General features: G+C 46.9%; 1 protein-coding gene across 1 annotated transcript in view; it reads left to right on the top strand.

Annotated features, from left to right (window-relative positions):
• hk1 (hexokinase 1) overlaps window positions 1–21,146 on the top strand; it is a 328,092-nt gene that overhangs the window by 214,658 nt on the left and 92,288 nt on the right. The window contains exon 11 of the mRNA XM_072478763.1: window positions 5,283–5,431. Within this exon, the coding sequence (XP_072334864.1) occupies window positions 5,283–5,431 (149 nt within the window). The remainder of the gene's footprint in view (window positions 1–5,282; window positions 5,432–21,146) is intronic.

Below are 21,146 nucleotides of genomic sequence, written 5' to 3' on the forward strand. Positions count from 1 at the left end.
GTGCTGCCCCTTATGAGTTTATGGGGGTTAATAGGAAGGCACAACAGAAATTCATCCCAAGGAGGAGGAAACACGCTAAGGGGAGGACAAGGCATCCATGCCTGACGAGGGATGTCATGGACAGCATAAATGCTAAGGTAAAAGCATACAAAGTGGCGAGTATTAGTGGGAAACCAGAGGATTGGGAAGCCTTTAAAAGCGAGCAGAGGACAACTAAAAAAGCAATAGGGGGGAGAAGATGAAGTACGAGTGCAAACTAGCTAGTAATATAAAGGAAGATAGGAAGATATTTTTTCAATATATAAAAGGTAAGAGAGAGGCAGAAGACGGGGAATTATAGGCCGGTTAGCCTGGCATTCGTCATCATGTCTCGGATCGTGTTTTCCGGGTCCTTAAGGGGGAGGGGGAGCAGCCCCAAGTCATGGTCCACATTGGCACTAACGACATAGGTAGAAAAGGGGACAAGAATGTCAGGCAGGCTTTCAGGGAGCTAGGATGGAAGCTCAGAACGAGAACAAACAGAGTTGTTATCTCTGGGTTGTTGCCCGTGCCACGTGATAATGAGATGAGGAATAGGGAGAGAGAGCAATTAAACACGTGGCTACAGGGATGGTGCAGGCGGGGAGGGATTCAGATTTCTGGATAACTGGGGCTCTTTCTGGGGAAGGTGGGACCTCTACAGACAGGATGGTCTACATCTGAACCTGAGGGGCACAATTATCCTGGGGGGGGAGATTTGTTAGTGCTCTTTGGGGGGGTTTAAACTAATACAGCAGGGGCATGGGAACCTGGATTGTAGTTTTAGGGTACGAGAGATTGAGAGTATAGAGGTCAGGAGCACAGAATTGACTTCGCAGGAGGGGGCCAGTGTTCAGGTAGGTGGTTTGAAGTGTGTCTACTTCAATTCCAGGAGTATACGAAATAAGGTAGGGAACTGGCAGCATTGGTTGGTACCTGGGACCTCGATGTTGTGGCCATTTCGGAGACATGGATAGAGCAGGGACAGGAATGGTTGTTGCAGGTTCTGGGGTTTAGGTGTTTTGGTAAGCTCAGAGAAGGAGGCAAAAGAGGGGGAGGCGTGGCGCTGCTAGTCAAAAACAGTATTACGGTGGCGGAGAGGAGACTACATGGGGACTCTTCTTCCGAGGTAGTATGGGCTGAGGTTAGAAACAGGAAAGGAGAGGTCACCCTGTTGGGAGTTTTCTATAGGCCTCCAAATAGTTCTAGGAATGTAGAGGAAAGGATGGCGAAGATGATTCTGGATATGAGCGAAAGTAACAGGGTAGTTACTATGCGAGACTTTAACTTTCCAAATATTGACTGGAAAAGATATAGTTCGAGTACATTAGATGGGTCGTTTTTTGTACAATGTGTGCAGGAGGGTTTCCTGACACAATATGTTGACAGGCCAACAAGAGGAGAGGCCACATTGGATTAGGTTTTGTGTAATGAACCAGGCCAGGTGTTAGATTTGGAGGTAGGTGAGCACTTTGGGGACAGTGATCACAATTCGGTGACGTTTACGTTCGTGATGGAAAGGGATAAGTATACCCCGCAGGGCAAGAGTTATAGCTGGGGGAAGGGCAATTATGATGCCATTAGACATGACTTGGGGGGGGATAGGTTGGAGAAGTAGGCTGCAAGTGTTGGGCACACTGGATATGTGGAGCTTGTTCGAGGAACAGCTACTGCGTGTTCTTGATAAGTACGTACCGGTCAGGCAGGGAGGAAGGCGTCGAGCGAGGGAACCGTGGTTTACCAAAGAAGTGGAATCTCTTGTTAAGAGGAAGAAGGAGGCCTATGTGAAGATGAGGAGTGAAGTTTCAGTTGGGGCGCTTGATAGTTACAAGGTAGCGAGGAAGGATCTAAAGAGAGAGCTAAGACGAGCAAGGAGGGGACATGAGAAGTATTTGGCAGGTAGGATCAAGGAAAACCCAAAAGCTTTCTATAGGTATGTCAGGAATAAAAGAATGACTAGGGTAAGAGTAGGGCCAGTCAAGGACAGGGATGGGAAGTTGTGTGTGGAGTCTGAAGAGATAGGCGAGATACTAAATGAATATTTTTCGTCAGTATTCACTCAGGAAAAAGATAATGTTGTGGAGGAGAATGCTGAGACCCAGGCTATTAGAATAGATGGCATTGAGGTACGTAGGGAAGAGGTGTTGGCAATTCTGGACAGGCTGAACATCGATAAGTCCCCAGGGCCTGATGGGATTTATCCTAGGATTCTCTGGGAAGCCAGGGAAGAGATTGCTGGGCCTTTCTCTTTGATTTTTATGTCATCATTGGCTACAGGGATAGTGCTGGAGGATAGCAAATGTGGTCCCTTTGTTCAAGAAGGGGAGGAGAGACAACCCCGGCAACTATAGACACTGCGGTGAGCCTCACATCTGTTGTGGGTAAAGTCTTGGAGGGGATTATAAGAGACAAGATTTGTAATCATCTAGATAGGAATAATATGATTAGGGATAGTCAGCATGGCTTTGTGAAGGGTAGGTCATATCGAGTTCTTTGAGAAGGTGACTGAACAGGTAGACGAGGGTAGAGCAGTTGATGTGGTGTATATGGATTTCAGTAAAGCGTTTGATAAGGTTCCCCACGGTAGGCTATTGCAGAAAATACGGAGGCTGGGGATTGAGGGTGATTTAGAGATGTGGATCAGAAATTGGCTAGCTGAAAGAAGACAGAGGGTGGTGGTTGATGGGAAATGTTCAGAATGGAGTTCAGTTACAAGTGGCGTACCACAAGGATCTGTTCTGGGGCCGTTGCTGTTTGTCATTTTTATCAATGACCTAGAGGAGGGCGCAGAAGGGTGGGTGAGTAAATTTGCAGACGACACTAAAGTCGGTGGTGTTGTCGACAGTGCGGAAGGATGTAGCAGGTTACAGAGGGACATAGATAAGCTGCAGAGCTGGGCTGAGAGGTGGCAAATGGAGTTTAATGTAGAGAAGTGTGAGGTGATTCACTTTGGAAGGAATAACAGGAATGCGGAACATTTGGCTAATGATAAAGTTCTTGGAAGTGTGGATGAGCAGAGGGATCTAAGTGTCCATGTACATAGATCCCTGAAAGTTGCCAGCCAGGTTGATAGGGTTGTGAAGAAGGCCTATGGAGTGTTGGCCTTTATTGGTAGAGGGATTGAGTTCTGGAGGCATGAGGTCATGTTGCAGCTGTACAAAACTCTGGTACTGCCGCATTTGGAGTATTGCATACAGTTCTGGTCACCGCATTATAGGAAGGATGTGGAAGCTTTGGAGCGGGTGCAGAGGAGATTTACCAGGATGTTGCCTGGTATGGAGGGAAAATCTTATGAGGAAAGGCTGATGGACTTGAGGTTGTTTTCGTTGGAGAGAAGAAGGTTAAGAGGAGACTTAATAGATGCATACAAAATGATCAGGGGGTTAGATAGGGTGGACAGTGAGAGCCTTCTCCCGTGGATGGAAATGGCTAGCACGAGGGGACATAGCCTTAAACTGAGGGGTAATAGATATAGGACAGAGGTCAGAGGTAGGTTCTTTACCCAAAGGGTGGTGAGGCCGTGGAATGCCCTACCTGCAACAGTAGTGAATTCGCCAACATTGAGGGCATTTAAAAGTTTATTGGATAAGCATATGGATGATAATGGTATAGTGTAGGTTAGATGGCTTTTGTTTTTTGACTTCCCATGTCGGTGCAACATTGTGGGCCGAAGGGCCTGTACTGCGCTGTATCGTTCTATGTTCTATTGGTAAGATTTTAGAGTCTGTTATTAAAGCATTTGGAAGTGCATGGTAAAATAGGACTGAGTCAGCACGGCTTTGTCAAAGGGAGGTCGTGTCTGAAAAATCTGTTCGAGTTCTTTGAGGAGGTAACAAGCAAGTTAGACAAAGGAGAACCAGTGGACGTGATTTATTTAGATTTCCAGAAGGCCAGACAAGGTGCCGCATAGTCCGAAAGTTAGTGATTCGAAACAAATCTGTTGGACTTTAACCTAGTGTTGTAAGACTTCTTACTGTGCCCACCCCAGTCCAACACCGGCATCTCCACATCATGGCCACAATTTGATAGTTTTAGGAGGTTACTAAAGAGGTGCCTGGTAGATCAGTGTTTGTTTGTTCTTAGAATAAATTGAAGGGATTTATCTTTTTAGAATGAGTTTGTTTCAGTATGAAGTGTATTTGAATGAGCTCTATTAGATTGGTCAAAGTTTATTTTTTTAATATTGGTTTCAAAGATGTCTGCTGTGGGCAGCCCCATAACACAAGTGGATAGCACTGTGGCTTCACAGCGCCAGGGTCCCAGGTTTGATTCCCCGCTGGGTCACTGTCTGTGCAGAGTCTGCACGTTCTCCCCGTGTCTGCGTGGGTTTCCTCCGGGTGCTCCAGTTTCCTCCCACAGTCCAAAGACGTGCAGGTTAGGTGGATTGGCCGTGATAATTGCCCTTAGTGAGCAAAAAGGTTAGGAGGGGTTGTTGGGTTACGGGGATAGGGTGGAAGTGAGGGCTTAAGTGGGTCGGTACAGACTCGATGGGCCGAATTACCTCCTTCTGTACTGTATGTTCTATGCTAATTGTGGCTACCTGGTGAGTGGTTTTGGGGGTAATGGAGAGGGCATGGGGTATCGAAGGGAGTGTGGGAAGTATGCTGAAGCATGGAGGGGGAATGGGGAAATGAGGAGACATGGAGGTGGGAGGGGCGTATGAGGGATGAATGGGAGGTGATGGATGGGGTTTAGGAGGTTTAATATTTAAAACAATGTTATAACTCAACTACTGTCCACGAGAACTGAGGAGGTCCATCTAACCAGAATACCTGGACACCCGTACTGCGTTGCAGCTCACAGTTCCTGAGTTCTCCCCACACACATCTTTCAGAGACTAAAGAAAGGGGGTTTAGTGATGGGTTTGGCCTTTGGAAGTTGGAAAGCGGCTAATTCGCATTTTCCTGGCCTAGTCAATAGTCTGAGTCTATTTGACTGTTCAGTGGAACTGGAAAAGTAATTTAAAAAGAATCAGTAAAAGAGCAGAATGACATTGGAGTGGGCAGCTGTAGCTGTAGATCTTAATGCCTTTTGATGGTGCGTTCTATAAATGTACTTGTATCTTTATTTCTCTTCTTAATAATGTGGGTACTAAGAATCATTGATTGGTCGTACACTGAAATGCAGAGTGAATATTTGTGAGTACCAGCCTAAATTAATAACCAAAGAAAAGCTATCATTATATTTTAAAGTGAAGGCAAATCTAATTTTTACAAAAGCAGGAGTCAAAAACATGTACTAAGAATATTCAATATCTGTTAAAGAAAATGGGGATTTTGTGGCCCTTGATCTTGGTGGAACCAACTTCCGTGTTCTACTCGTGAAGATTCGTAGTGGCAAGAGACGAACAGTTGAAATGCACAACAAGATCTATGCTATTCCTTTGGAGATAATGCAAGGAACGGGTGAAGAGGTAGGTAATTTTCTGGGTAATTCAATGTGGTTCTGTAGTTAAAAAGATGGCAAACGAAGGATTGGGGGGAATTAACAATTAAAAAGCAAATTTACTCATTGAGGCAGGGGGCAATACTCGGGTATGAAATGAATACTTTGCAAGGAAGAAGATGTTACCCAGTCTATGTTGAAAGAGGAGTTATTTCAGACACTTGGGCTTAAAATTGGTACAGATGAGGTATTGGATAGGCAGTCTGTACTTGGCATAGGATACTGAAGGAAGTGAGAGTGGAAATTGGAGAGGCTTTGGCCATAAATTTTCAATCTTGGAGTCATGGTGGTGTCAGAGGACTGCAGAAGTTCACATGTTACACCCTTCTTCAAAAAGGGTGTGAAAATAAGATCAGGAACTACAGGCCAGTCAGTTAACCTACGTGGTAGGCAAGATTTTAGAAATGATAATTTGGGATAAAGTTAATTGGGCAAATGCGCGTTAATTAAAGAATGAACTTGATTTGTATAGGCAAATGATGTTTAACGTCGAGTTTTTCAATATGGTAACAGAGGATTGATGAGAATAGTGCTGTTGATATGGTGTACAGCATCAAAAAGACATTTGATACAGAGCCGCACAACAGACCTTGGAGCAAAGTCAGAACTCCGAGAATAAAAGGAACAGAAGCAACATGAAATAAATATAGCAACTATCACTGGAGGAAAAGTGCCAGGAAAATTCATGGGGCTAAAGGCCTATAAGTCCCCTGGACCTGATTGATTGGATCCTAGGGTATTAAAGGAAGTAGCTACAGAGATAGTGGATACACTGGTAGTAATCTTACAAGAATCCTTAAATTCTAGAAAAGCCCCAGAGGATTGAAAACTGTCAATGTAACACCTTTATTTAAAAAGTGGGGGGGGGGGGGAAGAGATAAAAACAGGTAACTGTAGGCCAGTAAACTTAACTTCTGTCATTGGGAAATTTTTAGAGTCCAATATAGAGGATTTAATAGCAGAGCATTTAGAGATGCATAATATAATCAAGTAGAGTCGGCATGGCATCGTGAAGGGGAAATCATGCCTGACAAATTTCTTAGAATTTCTTGAGGTGGTAATGAGTAGGATTGATGAAGGGGAACCCAGTAACTGTAACACACTTGGATTTCCAAAAAGCGTTTGACAAATAGAAAAGGCTGCTTAATAAGCCCATGGTGCTGGGGATAATATATTAGCATGGATCAAGGATTGGCTAACTAGTGGAGTGCCACAGGGATCAGTGTTGGGCCTACAATTATTTACAATATATATTACTGACTGGGACGAGGGAAGTGAATGTAATGTTGCCAAGTTTGCAGACAACACAAAAATAGGTAGGAAGGCAAGTGAGGAAAACATAAAGAGTCTGCAGAGGGATATAGACAGGTCAAGTGGGCAAAAACTAGGCAGACATAATATAATGCAGGAAAATGTGAATTTATGCACTTTGGTAGGAAGAATAAAGGAGATGAATATTATTTAAATGGAGCAAGACTGCAGAAAACTGCAGCACTGAGGGATTTGGTGGTCCTCATGCATAAATCACAAAAAGCTGGCATGAAAGTTCAGCATGGAATTGGGAAGATAAATGGAATATGGGCCTTCATTTCAAAGGGAATGGAGCATACAAATAGGGAAGTATTTCTAAAGCTATATAATGCACGAGTTAAACCACACCTGGAATACTGTGAACATACTGTGAACAAAGGTTTGATTCCCTTATCTAAGGAAAGATATACTAGGAATGGAGGCACTCCAGAGAAGGTTCACTAGGTTGATCCTGGGTATGGAGGGATTTTCTTAAGAGGAGAGGTTGAGTGGATTGGGCCTGTACTCACTGGAGTTTAGAAGAATGAAAGGCAACATTATTGAGACATAGGATTTTCAGGGGGCTTGACAGGGTAGATGCTAAGAGGATGGTTCCCATTGTGGGAGGGTTTAGGACAGAGGGCATAATCTCAGAATAATGGGTCGCCCATTTAAGACCAAGGTGAGGAGAAAATTCTTCTCTCGGAGGGGACTGAATCTGGGGAATTATTTATCGCAGAGAGCTGTAGAGCCTGGGTTGTTGAGTATGTTCGAGGCTGAGGTCGACAGATGTTTAATCAGTAATGGGGATAAGGTGGGAAAGTGGAGATGAGGATTATCATACCAGATTAGTCATGATCTCATTGAATGGCGGAGCAGACGCAATGGGCCAAATGGCCTGCATCTGCTCCTATGTCATATGGATATGAAAGTGGCTGACATGGAACAAAGTATTGGTGAATGTTTAATGGACTGGAGGAAGATTTATAGTGGTGTTCCAAGCAATCACTGTTTAGGACCCCACTTCTCCTGATATATGTTAATGACTTAAATCTTGGTGTACAGGACACAAGTTCAAAATTTGCGGATGATACAAAATTTGGAAGTATTGTCACTCATGGTGTAGAACTTCAGAAGGACATAGGCAGGTTGGTGGAATGAACGAACAAGTGGCAAATTAAATTTAATGCATAGAAATGTGAAGTGATTCATTTTGTTAGGAAGGGCATAGAGAGGCAATGTAAAATAAAGGGTACAATTGTAAAACCGGTGCAACCTAGGCGTATATGTGCATAAATCATTGACGTTGGCAGGACAGGTTCAGAGTGCAGTTAGTAAGACATATGGCACCCTGGGTTTTATTTAAGGAGGTACAGGGTTAAACCTGTATAAAACGCTGGGCTATTGTGTCCAGTTCTGAGTGTCACACTTTGGGAAGGATATGGAGAGAGTTCGGAAAGGATTCATGAGAATGGTTCCAAGGGTGAGAAACTTTGGTTGCGCGGATAGATTGGGGAAGTTGGGACTGCTCTCCTTAGAGAAGTGAATGTTGAGAGGAGATTTGATAGAAGTGTTCAAAATCATGAGGGGTCGAGACAGAGTAGATAGGGGAACTGTTTCCATTGGGGGAAGGATTGAGAACCAGAGGATACAAATTTAAGATAATTGGGTAAAGAACCAATGGTGACAGGAGGAAAATATTTTCACGCAGCGAGTGGTTAGGACCCAAAGATGTGAAGGTTAGGTGGATTGGCCATGATCAATGCGCGGGGTTGCAGGATTAGGGCGGGGAGTGGGCCTAGATAGAGTGCTCTTTGAGAAGGTCGGTGCAGACTCGATGGGCAAATTGGCCTCCTTCTGCACTGTCGGGATTTTATGGACCAGGAATGCACTGTTGCTAACTTTTGGTTGGCTCTTAATTCGTAATTTGCTCTGTTTGTTTAACCTTTGCTCTAGAGTCGCCAGGTATCTTTATGATACCGCCACGAGGTTCAAGTTCAAGTAATGATTAATAACTCAACACACCAATTAGTAAGATTCAAATCAAAACACATTTATTATACACAGTAAATCACTACTCATGCATAAACTCTACTTTCTAGGCTATTCTTATCACTAAAAGGCCTATACTTAGCTTCAGACTGGCCCACCAGGTCAGGGGAACAAATGGCCTTTTGTTCAGGTCCTGAGTCTGCAGGATTCAAAAGCTGGTATGAACTGGTAGCTAGGAGCGCCTATCTCGTAGCGAGCGTTGACTTGAGACTTACTTGGTTGGCGGCAGCGAGGCAGGTCACTGTCAAGGGTTGGTTCAAGTTGCTGAGTGACCCTGCCAGAGAAGGACGATTTGAACTTGGGGGCTTTACTTTATAGTCTCCAGGGGCTTCCTGTCCTTCGGGGCGGACCCAGTACCTGGTTCCAAGTGAATGGACTACTTTCTGATCACTTGGATCGATTTCTCCAATGCTGGAGCGGTTCCCTGATCGCTGGGCTTCCGTTGCCCTTCCTTTGTCTTGGCTCCTGCTGGCGCCGAGGAGTCTGGCTTGCCTTTATTTACCTTAACTGTTGCCATTGTGCCTTGGAATCGCACATTACTATGTAGGTGGCTGCTGGTTTCAGTGCTGTCTGGTTGTTTTGCAGATTTCAATATACATGATTTCTGCACTTGCTAGTCTTTGCCTGTGTTGGCTGAATTTCCCTTCAGCCTTTGCGGTTTTCCATTTTAAGTCGGGAAGTGGCCAACCCAGGTGGCTACATTCCCTCCTTGTGATCCCTAACGCGAAGCGTGAAGGATCACATAACTGCGTTGTCTTCATTCCCTGACCCGGCGAGCACTCTTCTATGGCCTCTACACTGACCATAACTATGCAATGAAAATTTTTAACTAACATTCTAAGTGGCGCTATGTCAAAACAGGAACATGCATTACAAAATAAAAAAAACTGTGCCTCTAACTGTCCTCAATACACTACACTCACTAAACATTCAGTCATATTAACTTTCTAAACAATACAAAATAATAGCAGCATTACATTTTTCCTGGCTTGGCAGTCAAGCACAGGGGTGTACCATATTTCCATTTCTTTATTTACAGAAGAACGCAAACAAATGTCCTTTATTATAGATCGACGGGTTCGGGGGCCTGGTGAAAACTGAAAATAGAACATAGAACAATATGCCCACGATGTTGCACCGAAACAAAAGCCATCTAACCTACACTATGCCATTATCATCCATATGTTTATCCAATAAACTTTTAAATGCCCTCAATGTTGGCGAGTTCACTACTGTAGCAGGTAGGGCATTCCACGGCCTCACTACTCTTTGCGTAAAGAACCTACCTCTGACCTCTGTCCTATATCTATTACCCCTCAGTTTAAAGTTATGTCCCCTCGTGCCAGCCATATCCATCCGCGGGAGAAGGCTCTCACTGTCCACCCTATCCAACCCCCGATCATTTTGTATGCCTCTATTGTCTCCTCTTAACCTTCTTCTCTCCAACGAAAACAACCTCAAGTCCATCAGCCTTTCCTCATAAGATTTTCCCTCCATACCAGGCAACATCCTGGTAAATCTCCTCTGCACCCGCTCCAAAGCCTCCACGTCCTTCCTATAATGCGGTGACCAGAACTGTACGCAATACTCCAAATGCGGCCGTACCAGAGTTCTGTACAGCTGCAACATGACCTCCCGACTCCGGAACTCAATCCCTCTACCAATAAAGGCCAACACTCCATAGGCCTTCTTCACAACCCTATCAACCTGGGTGGCAACTTTCAGGGATCTATGTACATGGACACCTAGATCCCTCTGCTCATCCACACTTTCAAGAACTTTACCATTAGCCAAATATTCCGCATTCCTGTTATTCCTTCCAAAGTGAATCACCTCACACTTCTCTACATTAAACTTCATTTGCCACCTCTCAGCCCAGCTCTGCAGCTTATCTATATCCCTCTGTAACCTGCTACATCCTTCCACACTATCGACAACACCACCGACTTTAGTATCGTCTGCAAATTTACTCACCCACCCTTCTGCGCCTTCCTCTAGGTCATTGATAAAAATGACAAACAGCAACGGCCCCAGAACAGATCCTTGTGGTACTCCACTTGTGACTGTACTCCATTCTGAACATTTCCCATCAACCACCACCCTCTGTCTTCTTTCAGCTAGCCAATTTCTGATCCACATCTCTAAATCACCCTCAATCCCCAGCCTCCGTATTTTTTGCAATAGCCTACCGTGGGGAACCTTATCAAACGCTTTGCTGAAATCCATATACACCACATCAACTGCTCTACCCTCGTCTACCTGTTCAGTCACCTTCTCAAAGAACTCGATAAGGTTTGTGAGGCATGACCTACCCTTCACAAAGCCATGCTGACTATCCCTGATCATATTATTCCTATCTTGATGATTATAAATCTTGTCTCTTATAATCCCCTCCAAGACTTTACCCACTACAGACGTGAGGCTCACCGGTCTATAGTTGCCGGGGTTGTCTCTGCTCCCCTTTTTGAACAAAGGGACCACATTTGCTGTCCTCCAGTCCTCTGGCACTATCCCTGTAGCCAATGATGACATAAAAATCAAAGCCAAAGGTCCAGCAATCTCTTCCCTGGCCTCCCAGAGAATCCTAGGATAAATCCCATCAGGTCCCGGGGACTTATCTATTTTCAGCCTGTCCAGAATTGCCAACACCTCTTCCCTATGTACATCAATGCCATCTATTCTATTAGCCTGGGGCTCAGCATTCTCCTCCACAACATTATCTTTTTCCTGAGTGAATACTGACGAAAAATATTCATTTAGTATCTCGCCTATCTCTTCAGACTCCACACACAATTTCCCATCCCTGTCCTTGACTGGTCCTACTCTTTCCCTAGTCATTCGCTTATTCCTGACATACCTGTAGAAAGCTTTTGGATTTTCCTTGATCCTTCCTGCCAAATACTTCTCATGTCCCCTCCTTGCTCGTCTTAGCTCTCTCTTTAGATCCTTCCTCGCCACCTTGTAACTATCCATCGCCCCAACCGAAACTTCACACTTCATCTTTACATAGGCCTCCTTCTTCCTCTTAACAAGAGATTCCACTTCTTTGGTAAACCACGGTTCCCTCGCTCGACGCCTTCCTCCCTGTCTGACCGGTACATACTTATCAAGAACACGCAGTAGCTGATCCTTGAACAAGCCCCACTTATCCAGTGTGCCCAACACTTGCAGCCTACTTCTCCACCTTATCCCCCCCAAGTCACGTCTAATGGCATCATAATTGCCCTTCCCCCAGCTATAACTCCTGCCCTGCGGTGTATACTTATCCCTTTCCATCATTAACGTAAACGTCACCGAATTGTGGTCACTGTCCCCAAAGTGCTCTCCTACCTCCAAATCCAACACCTGGCCTGGTTCATTACCCAAAACCAAATCCAACGTGGCCTCGCCTCTTGTTGGCCTGTCAACATATTGTTTCAGGAAACCCTCCTGCACACACTGTACAAAAAACGACCCATCTATTGTACTCGAACTATATCTTTTCCAGTCAATATTTGGAAAGTTAAAGTCTCCCATAATAACTACCCTGCTACTTTCGCTCATATCCAGAATCATCTTCGCCATCCTTTCCTCTACATCCCTAGAACTATTAGGAGGCCTATAAAAAACTCCCAACAGGGTGACCTCTCCTTTCCTGTTTCTAACTTCAGCCCATACTACCTCGGAAGAAGAGTCCCCATCTAGCATCCTCTCCGCCACCGTAATACTGCTCTTGACTAGCAGCGCCACACCTCCCCCTCTTTTGCCTCCTTCTCTGAGCTTACTAAAACACCTAAACCCCGGAACCTGCAACATCCATTCCTGTCCCTGCTCTATCCATGTCTCCGAAATGGCCACAACATCGAGGTCCCAGGTACCAACCAATGCTGCCAGTTCCCTACCTTATTTCGTATACTCCTGGAATTGAAGTAGACACACTTCAAACCACCTACCTGAACACTGGCCCCCTCCTGCGAAGTCAATTCTGTGCTCCTGACCTCTATACTCTCAATCTCTCGTACCCTAAAACTACAATCCAGGTTCCCATGCCCCTGCTGTATTAGTTTAAACCCCCCCAAAGAGCACTAACAAATCTCCCCCCCCAGGATAATTGTGCCCCTCAGGTTCAGATGTAGACCATCCTGTCTGTAGAGGTCCCACCTTCCCCAGAAAGAGCCCCAGTTATCCAGAAATCTGAATCCCTCCCCGCCTGCACCATCCCTGTAGCCACGTGTTTAATTGCTCTCTCTCCCTATTCCTCATCTCATTATCACGTGGCACGGGCAACAACCCAGAGATAACAACTCTGTTTGTTCTAGTTCTGAGCTTCCATCCTAGCTCCCAGAAAGCCTGCCTGACATCCTTGTCCCCTTTCCTACCTATGTCGTTAGTGCCAATGTGGACCACGACTTGGGGCTGCTCCCCCTCCCCCCTAAGGACCCGGAAAACACGATCCGAGACATCACGTACCCTTGCACCTGGGAGGCAACATACCAAACGTGAGTCTCTCACGCTCCCACAAAATATCCTATCTGTGCCCCTGACTATAGAGTCCCCAATTACTAATGCTCTGCTCCTCTCCCCCCTTCCCTTCTGAGCAACAGGGACAGACTCCGTGCCAGAGGCCCGTACCCCATGGCTTACCCCTGGTAAGTCCCCCCCCCCCCACAAGTATCCAAAGCGGTATACTTGTTTCTCAGGGGAACGACCGCAGGGGATCCCTGCACTGACTGCTTTTTCCCAGTCCCTCTTACAGTTACCCACCTATCTCCAATCTTTGGTGTAACTAATTCCCTGAAGCTGCTATCTATGACCCCTTCTGCCTCCCCAATGATCCGAAGTTCTTCCAACTCCAGCTCCATTTCCCTAACTCGGTCTTGGAGGAGCTGGAGATGGCAGCACTTCCTGCAGGTAAAATCAGCAGGGACACTAACTGCATCCCTCACCTCAAACATCCTGCAGGAGGAACATTGCACTCCCTTCCCTGCCATTCCTCTAACTTTCTGCCAAGATCTGGCTAACAACTAAATTAAAGTTTTATAAAAAATAATAATAATATAATAAAATATGGTACTTACCTCAGACCAATGGGTTTCCTCTCCACCAGAATTTATTGGTGAGGGTCTTCCCAGACGTCCGCGGGTCGACTTCCTGTTCCCGCCTAAAAAAACTAATTTAAAAAAAAAGAAAAATTCTCAGCTCCTGCTGAAATTGACTAACCAGCCAGCTGTTCTCACGCCGAAATCGACTGGCCTGCCCCTGCAAAGACAAGTGCTTTTAAAGGTTGACTTACCTCCCAGCAGCCACTTCCTCAATGCTCCCGCTGAAACTGACTCACCAGCTGTTCTCACGCCGAAATCGACTGGCCTGCCCCTGCAAAGACAAGTGCTTTTAAAGGTTGACTTACCTCCCAGCAGCCACTTCCTCAATGCTCCCGCTGAAACTGACTCACCAGCTGATACTCCCGCCGAAATCAATGTAAAGAGGGGATCTCATTCTGTATACCGGGGTGCTAGCGCGGTAGGCTCTCCTTCTCCATTTTCTCATGCGGATAGTCTGCACGATGTTGCAGAGTATCGCCAACACTAATAGGGATTCGACTACGTAGGAAAGGGAGTACCATGTTATGAGCTTATCACACCATGATGGTGTGGTGTTGCCTGTTACTGGGCTCTGGGTGCTATGGGGAAGTGAATCATTAACGGCCGGGGGGGGGGGGGGGGGGGTCAGGGAGTTCGCGCGCAACCGGGTACAAATTGCAATAATGAAAAACACGTATGATGTCTTCATTGTTGTCTTCTTCTTCTTTCTCTTCTCTTCTTTTCTTTTCCGTTGCGTCTCTTTTCCTGGAGCTTCTGGAGTTCTGTGGGATCTAGCATTGTGTCTGTTACTATCTTGGTTTAATAACTCGTCTGTTAGTATGTCTGTCCTTGAGTGCCAATTCTCCCTTTATAATTTGTCACCATGTGTGACTCCCTCATTTTTTTTTAACCGAATATTCAGGACTAGACACACTTAAAAATACTGAAACAGTGCGAGCCGTCTCGCAGGCTGTGCGATTTACCATCCAAATGTTTGAGGATGTAAATAGCATAGGGATGGCAACCTAAAAACGCCTGAAAACAAAACAAAACTTTTTTTTTTAACCAAAAGTGCCGAAATGAGGTGCGTATGGGCATCGACAGGTCAGATTTGGATGGAGTCCCCGGGTAGGACGGTGACCGATGCCGTGTGTGCTCTACCCGAGCGTAGCTGACCAGAGTGGGGGTCCTCAGGCAGGATGGAGACCAATGCCGTTTCTCCACTGCCTGAGCAACCGGCAAGAACGGGCAAAAATGTAGTCATCGTGTGGGTTGCCGTAAAGGTTCTTCCTTCGAATCAGAAGAGTAGTTATGAACGGGGGTCTGGCAAGCTCTCAGCGGTTTCTGCCGCTGAGTGTGCTGGCACGTTCTCATAGGTTTCTGCAGACAAATAAGGCGTGGGGCCATGGAAAAAATTTCCGTTCTTACAAACAACATTTAACACTAACAGTAACAAACAACATGCTGCAGGTTCCATCAGAAAGGACACCGTTTCTCCCAAACGGTTCCTTTTTAAAACATCATCTGGACACCTCAGTTATCAGTTGCAAACAGGGTCCTCGCTTTGGGAGTCAGACTCAAAGTCGTCATCTTCTCCCGGATGCCATACTCTCGAATGTATAAGGGCTGATAGGGCTGCATGGTGCAATTTGGGGTCCATCTCGTCGTTCCGGATGAGCCTGTATGAGTTGTCGCGGTGCCAAAAGGTGGTGTCTAGCTCTGTGGGGACGGAATCGTCATCGTAGGGCGGTGGTGTTTGGTGGAGTTTCTTGCAGAAAGTAATGAGGAAGGGGTCACTCGAATCGTGGTCCGATTCGCTGGGTGTGGGTCCTGTTGCCTGGGGATAGTAGGGAGGCGTGCTGTGGCTATTGTCTGTGTCACAGTTGCTGTCGCTGTTGCTGCTGTCAGTGGGCATTCCTGGGCGGAGTCTAGAGGTCGGGGGTGGAGTCGAGGGCGAGTCCGTGGATGTGGTGGGCGTGTTGGGGGAGGGTAGGGATACGTCTGTGGGAGGGGTGTAGTCTGCTGCGTCAAGCATGACGTAATGTGCGTGGTTGGACTGTGGGCCATATGCCTTAAGCTGGTTATATGGAACCACGCAGTCTTTCCGTTGGGGTACTTAATTTTAGAGACGGAGGGGCTTACTTTGTCCGTAATGGAGTACGGACCCAAATACTTTGGTGACAGGAATGTGCTGGGGTTGTAAATTGAGAGCATGATCTGCTGTCCTACCACAAACTCAGTCGCATACACTGTCTTGTCGAAACAGGCCTTGCTCTGTTTCTTCCTTGTGCCTAATCTTACTGCGGCTGCTAGCTGAGCCGTTTTCACATTCTCAACTAGTTGTTTTACTGCATTCTCGTGTGTGAGGGCCGTCACTTCGGGGCTGGTCAAGTCCTATCCTAATAAAAATTCTGTGCCTTTCATGGGGCGTCCGGTCATGAGAGTGTGTGGGGTGTAACCTGTGGATGTTGAAATAGCATTTCTCAAAAACATCAGCGCAAAGGGAAGGACTGAATCCCAAGTGGTGTTGTTTGTTGGACCATTTTTCTGAGGGTGGATTTTAGGGTCCGATTCATGCGCTCCACGATACCACTTGACTGGGGTGGTATGCGATGTGGAATTTTTGGGTAATGCCAAATATCGTGAGGACGTTCTTCATGACACGTCCCATAAAATGGGAACCTTGGTCGGATTCAATGCTGCGGGGGAGTCCCCATCTTGTAAAGTTATGGTGGGTTAAGATCTTTGCGGTGGTCTTTGCCGTGTTGGTTCTGGATGGGAATGCCTCTACCCATTTCGGCAACTAATACGTATTTGGAACCACTCCTGCAAGGGGGCAATGGTCCTATAAAATCGATCTGGAGGTTAGTCCAGGGGCCGTTCACGGGGCGGGTGTGGCTAAGTTGAGCTTTCTTTGCGTATCTGTCCGGATTGTTCTGGGCACAGATAAGGCAATTCTCAACGTAGTGCGTTACATCTTCTTTTAAACTTGTCCACCAACAGAGCTGCCTGAGGTGGGCTGTAGTGGGATCAATTCCCTGATGTCCATGACTGTCATGGAATAAACAAATAAGCTGATTCCTGTCCTGGCAGGAACTACATAAAGGGTGTCTTTTAACACCACACCTTCATGTGTGGTCAGTGCATTTTTAAACCTAACGTAAGGTGCTGGAAATTGTCCTTTCAAAATCTCCCTGAGATTACTATCTTGCTTCTGGATCTGCACTAAATCCTCGATATTAGTTTGCGAGACCGGAACTGCATTCACTGGGGCGCTTTCGGGAGGTATCCAAAAATATCTGTGCCTGGAACCTGCTTTTGCCAGTGCGTCGGCTTTTACATTTCCAGGGGGGGAGGAACGGTGGTGACTGCGAACTTTAATGATTCCGAATGTCCTGTTCTGTGCTTTTTCTAAAATGTGGCAGAGCAATAGGGCTGAAGGGTTTTTTTTTTGTCTGCGGAAACAAATCCTATTGCTTTCCACGGGTAGGAATTCTGTAAGGCTATTGCAGACATAGAGGCTGTCCGAGTATATGTCTGCTGGGCTGGGGAAGGAATCTGGGTGATCCACAATGAACGCAACGGCTGCTAGTTCTGCCGCCTGCGCACCTAAGTGGCATGGTAGCTTTAAGGAGATCTCTTCTAGGGCACGTCCTCGACATATATCCTGTAATGCGCTTCCCTTCTCAGACTGTGGAAGAACCATCCACATATATTCGCAAAGGGGCGCACGTGTCTGTGTGCTGGGGGCTCTGGGGTGAAGTGCCTATCTTTCTAGGGGGTGTTTCCCCAATAAAGGGGCCTGTGTTGTGTGCGGTGAGATGATTTCACATTCGTGGGGGGTGCCTGGGTACTGAAGGTTGTCGGCTAGGAAAGTGTGGGCCTTGGTCCTTTTAACAGTGATGTCCCGTCCCTGCAAAAGAAGGGTCCATCTAGCTGCTCTAATCTGACTAACTGTACCATCCTTGAGTCGTCCGTCAAGTAAAAGTTGGGTGGGGGGGGGGGGGTGTTCCGTGAGGATAGTGATGGGGTTTAGTCCGGTTAAGTAGGAAAAATACTGAACTGCCCAGAAAGCTGCGAGTAGGTGCCTTTCACAGGCCGGAAATCCCTGCTCCATAGGATCTAAAAGTCTGGAGGCATAAGCCACGGGACTTAATTGTTCGTGCCGTTCCTGGAGGAGCACGGCCGAAAGGGTGCGGTCTGTGCTAGCTATCTCTATAGCGTAGGGGGACAGCGGGTCTGGAACTTGTAGTGCGGGGGCTGCAATGAGGGCTCTTTTCTAAGCATCTACAGCATCCGTATGCTGCGGAAGCCATTCCCAGGGGGCTCCTTTCATTAGGAGGTCTGAGAGGGGTGCAGGCTTGCTGGCGAAACCGTCAATGTGGTTCCGGCAGTAGCCAACCAGTCCTAAAAACGACCGGAGGGCTGAAACATTCTGGGGAAGGGGCAATTTGGCAATCGAGTCAATTCTTTTGTGCTCGAACTTGCGTTTACCGTGGGTGATAATCGTACCCAAATATATCACTTTGTTTTCCAAAATCTGGGTCTTTTTGGGGTTTACTTTACAACCGATTGAGTGTAATAGTTCCAGGAGTTCAGGCAGACGCTCGATGTGCTCTGCCTTGGTGTCTGTCTGCAGTAATGGGTCGTCCACATACTGGACCAGTCATTCGGGGCGGGAAAATTTTGATAATCCATTTGCCAGCTGTCGGTGGAAAATGGAGGGGGAGTTGTGGAATCCTTGTGGAAGGCCCACGTGTACTGCTGATTTTTAAAAGTCAAGGCAAATTTGTATTGGCACGCTTTTGCCAATGGAATGGACCAGAATCCATTACTGACATCCAAAACCGTAAAGTATTGTGAGTTGAGTCCCTGTTTGAGCATTGACTCGGGACTTGTGGCTACTGTGGGGGCTGCTGCGGGGATGACTTTGTTGAGTTCCCGGTAATCGATGGTCAGTCGCCATGATCCATCGGGCTTTCTCACTGGCCAAATCGGAGCATTATTAGTAAAGGCTACTGACCTGAGTACACCCTGCTCTAATAAAGTGTCGATAACTTTTGCGATTTCTCCCTCTGCCTCTTCGGAAAATCCATATTGCTTTTGGGGTCTAGGGTCAGGTCCTGTGATTTGAACGGAACCAGTCACCTGGCCACAGTCGTGTTTGTGGGTCGCGAATGCTGTCCTATGTTTCTACAGAACTGCCCTAACCTGCTTGTCTGTGCTAATTGTGGTCGGGTCAAACCAGAATTCACCGACTGCGCTAATCTTGTTTGCGTATTCACCTATTGTGAGCGTTGCGGGGGCTCTTGCGGATTTTGCCATTCTCCAAACACATTGGTTTACCGGATCAAATGAAAGGTGGTGGGAGTTTATAAAGTCAATTCCCAAAATGTGTTCTGCTGTGTCGGGTAGATCGACTAAAACTATGGGGTGCTTTGTCGTTATATTGCCAATCTGAATGGGTACAGGGGCTGTGATGTGTCCCTGCTGTGAGTGGCCTGTGAAACCGCTGAGGGTGATTGTGGCTGTAGTGGGCCGCGTGTATTCCTGGAATATGGTGGAGGAATTTATTGTGGTGCGGGACCCTCCTGTGTCCCAGAGAAATTCGATGGGCTGTCCCCGTATTTTTGCTGCAACTACTGGTCGGCCGGACCTATCCCAAAGGGTGTCGCAGACCCAACTGGGGGAGCCCGAACACCGTCAGTCCGTTCCGTTCAGGTTTGTCTGGTCTGAACGGGTGCTCACACTATGTATGGGCTCTGTCCTATTCTTATTCAGAGTGCCTGCCTGCTGGGCACTCTGTGGCTTTCGTGGGGCATTGCCTTCTCGTGCAAAGTGTCCTAACTGCCCACAGCTGTAACACTCCTGTGGCTTTTGTGGGGGGTTGTTCCTGCCTTCGTTCACTCATGCGGGGTTCTGGTGCGTTTTCACCACTTGGATGTCTGCTTCTGCCTGCTGATCCTCGGGTTTCCTACCTGCGGGTGTGTTTTGTACAGACTGCTCCCAGGCGCGGGACAATCTTTTTAAAACCCATTTCTCATTGTGGGCTTCCTCTGAGGGGTCATAATTCGAACAGGCCTTTTGTTCTGCCTCTGTGGCATGGGAGATAAGGGTGCGGGTCCATTTGGCCATACCATCTTGGGACAAATAGGCGCGTTCTAAATTTCCAAAAACTGCTGTGAAATGAATCCACAGGCGTCCAGCAAACGCTGTGGGGTGTTCTGTCTTTTCCTGCCTGCACTTATTCAGGCCTTCTACAGGGTCACTTCTGTTGTAGCCGATCGCATCTAAGATCGCTGCGTGCATTTCTGCAAGGGTGCCTCCTCCTACATTCTGTGGGTCGGGATGGGCTGCTACGACCGAAGGGCCTAAACTCAAAACTGTGAGCTTCACGTGCTCACGCTCGTCCAGGCCATACATGGTCGCCTGCTGCTTTACTCTGGGAAAGAAGTGGTGGGTCTGAGGTGGGGAGGAACGGTGTGATTTTCTCGCATGCGTCCCGTAATTGGGTCACGGTTAAGGGGGTCGTGTACAGGAATTCCGTGTCTCCTTCCGATGTGACTGCCGTGGGTGGTTACTGGATTTATTGGTGCCTGAACTATCTGCTCTGTGGGGGGTTGGGGTGCTTTTCTCTTCTGGGGCTTTCCTTGCGCACATGTTCCCTGAACATATCTATGCGCGGTCTCATTTAATTCTTCCCAATCCGTGCCGTCTTCCTCATCTAATTTGGATCCAAAGATGCTCTGGAATCCATTCTGAACTGAAAGTAATGATTGCAGTTCTGCCATCTGCTTCCGGCACTTTGCATGATCTAGTGAGCTTTGTCTGTGCTCCGTGGTGGTAGTATGGAGTGCTCTTAATGCTGCTTTCAGGTCGCTACACTGCCTTTGCAATGCCTCTACCTGTTTCTCTGTTTCCTCTCTTACCAGGACTGCACGTTGCGTGTCCTGATAGGCCTTTTCGTACTGTGTCTGAAGCTGCTTAGGTGCGCCAGACAAGACTGGTGTGCCAACTTGGCATCATCCACCTTTCCGCCCTTTGCTGCTAACTTCCTTCTTAATTCTAGGTTCTCTGTCTCTATCTCGCTCACATCGACCTTACTCATTCGATGTACTCCTTCTATCTCTTTACGGAGCGTCCGAACGACCTCCTCTGTGCCTCGCAATTGTGCCAAACAGGACACGATTGCCATCGGCTTGCGAGCTTTTCCCAAACACGTCTTATGGATTTCGCTCAGGTTCTCCCACCAAGTATGTCCTATACTCCCGGGACCTGTTT

Source organism: Scyliorhinus torazame, chromosome 16, assembly GCF_047496885.1.
Source record: "Scyliorhinus torazame isolate Kashiwa2021f chromosome 16, sScyTor2.1, whole genome shotgun sequence".
Classification (NCBI taxonomy): Eukaryota; Metazoa; Chordata; class Chondrichthyes; order Carcharhiniformes; family Scyliorhinidae; genus Scyliorhinus; species Scyliorhinus torazame.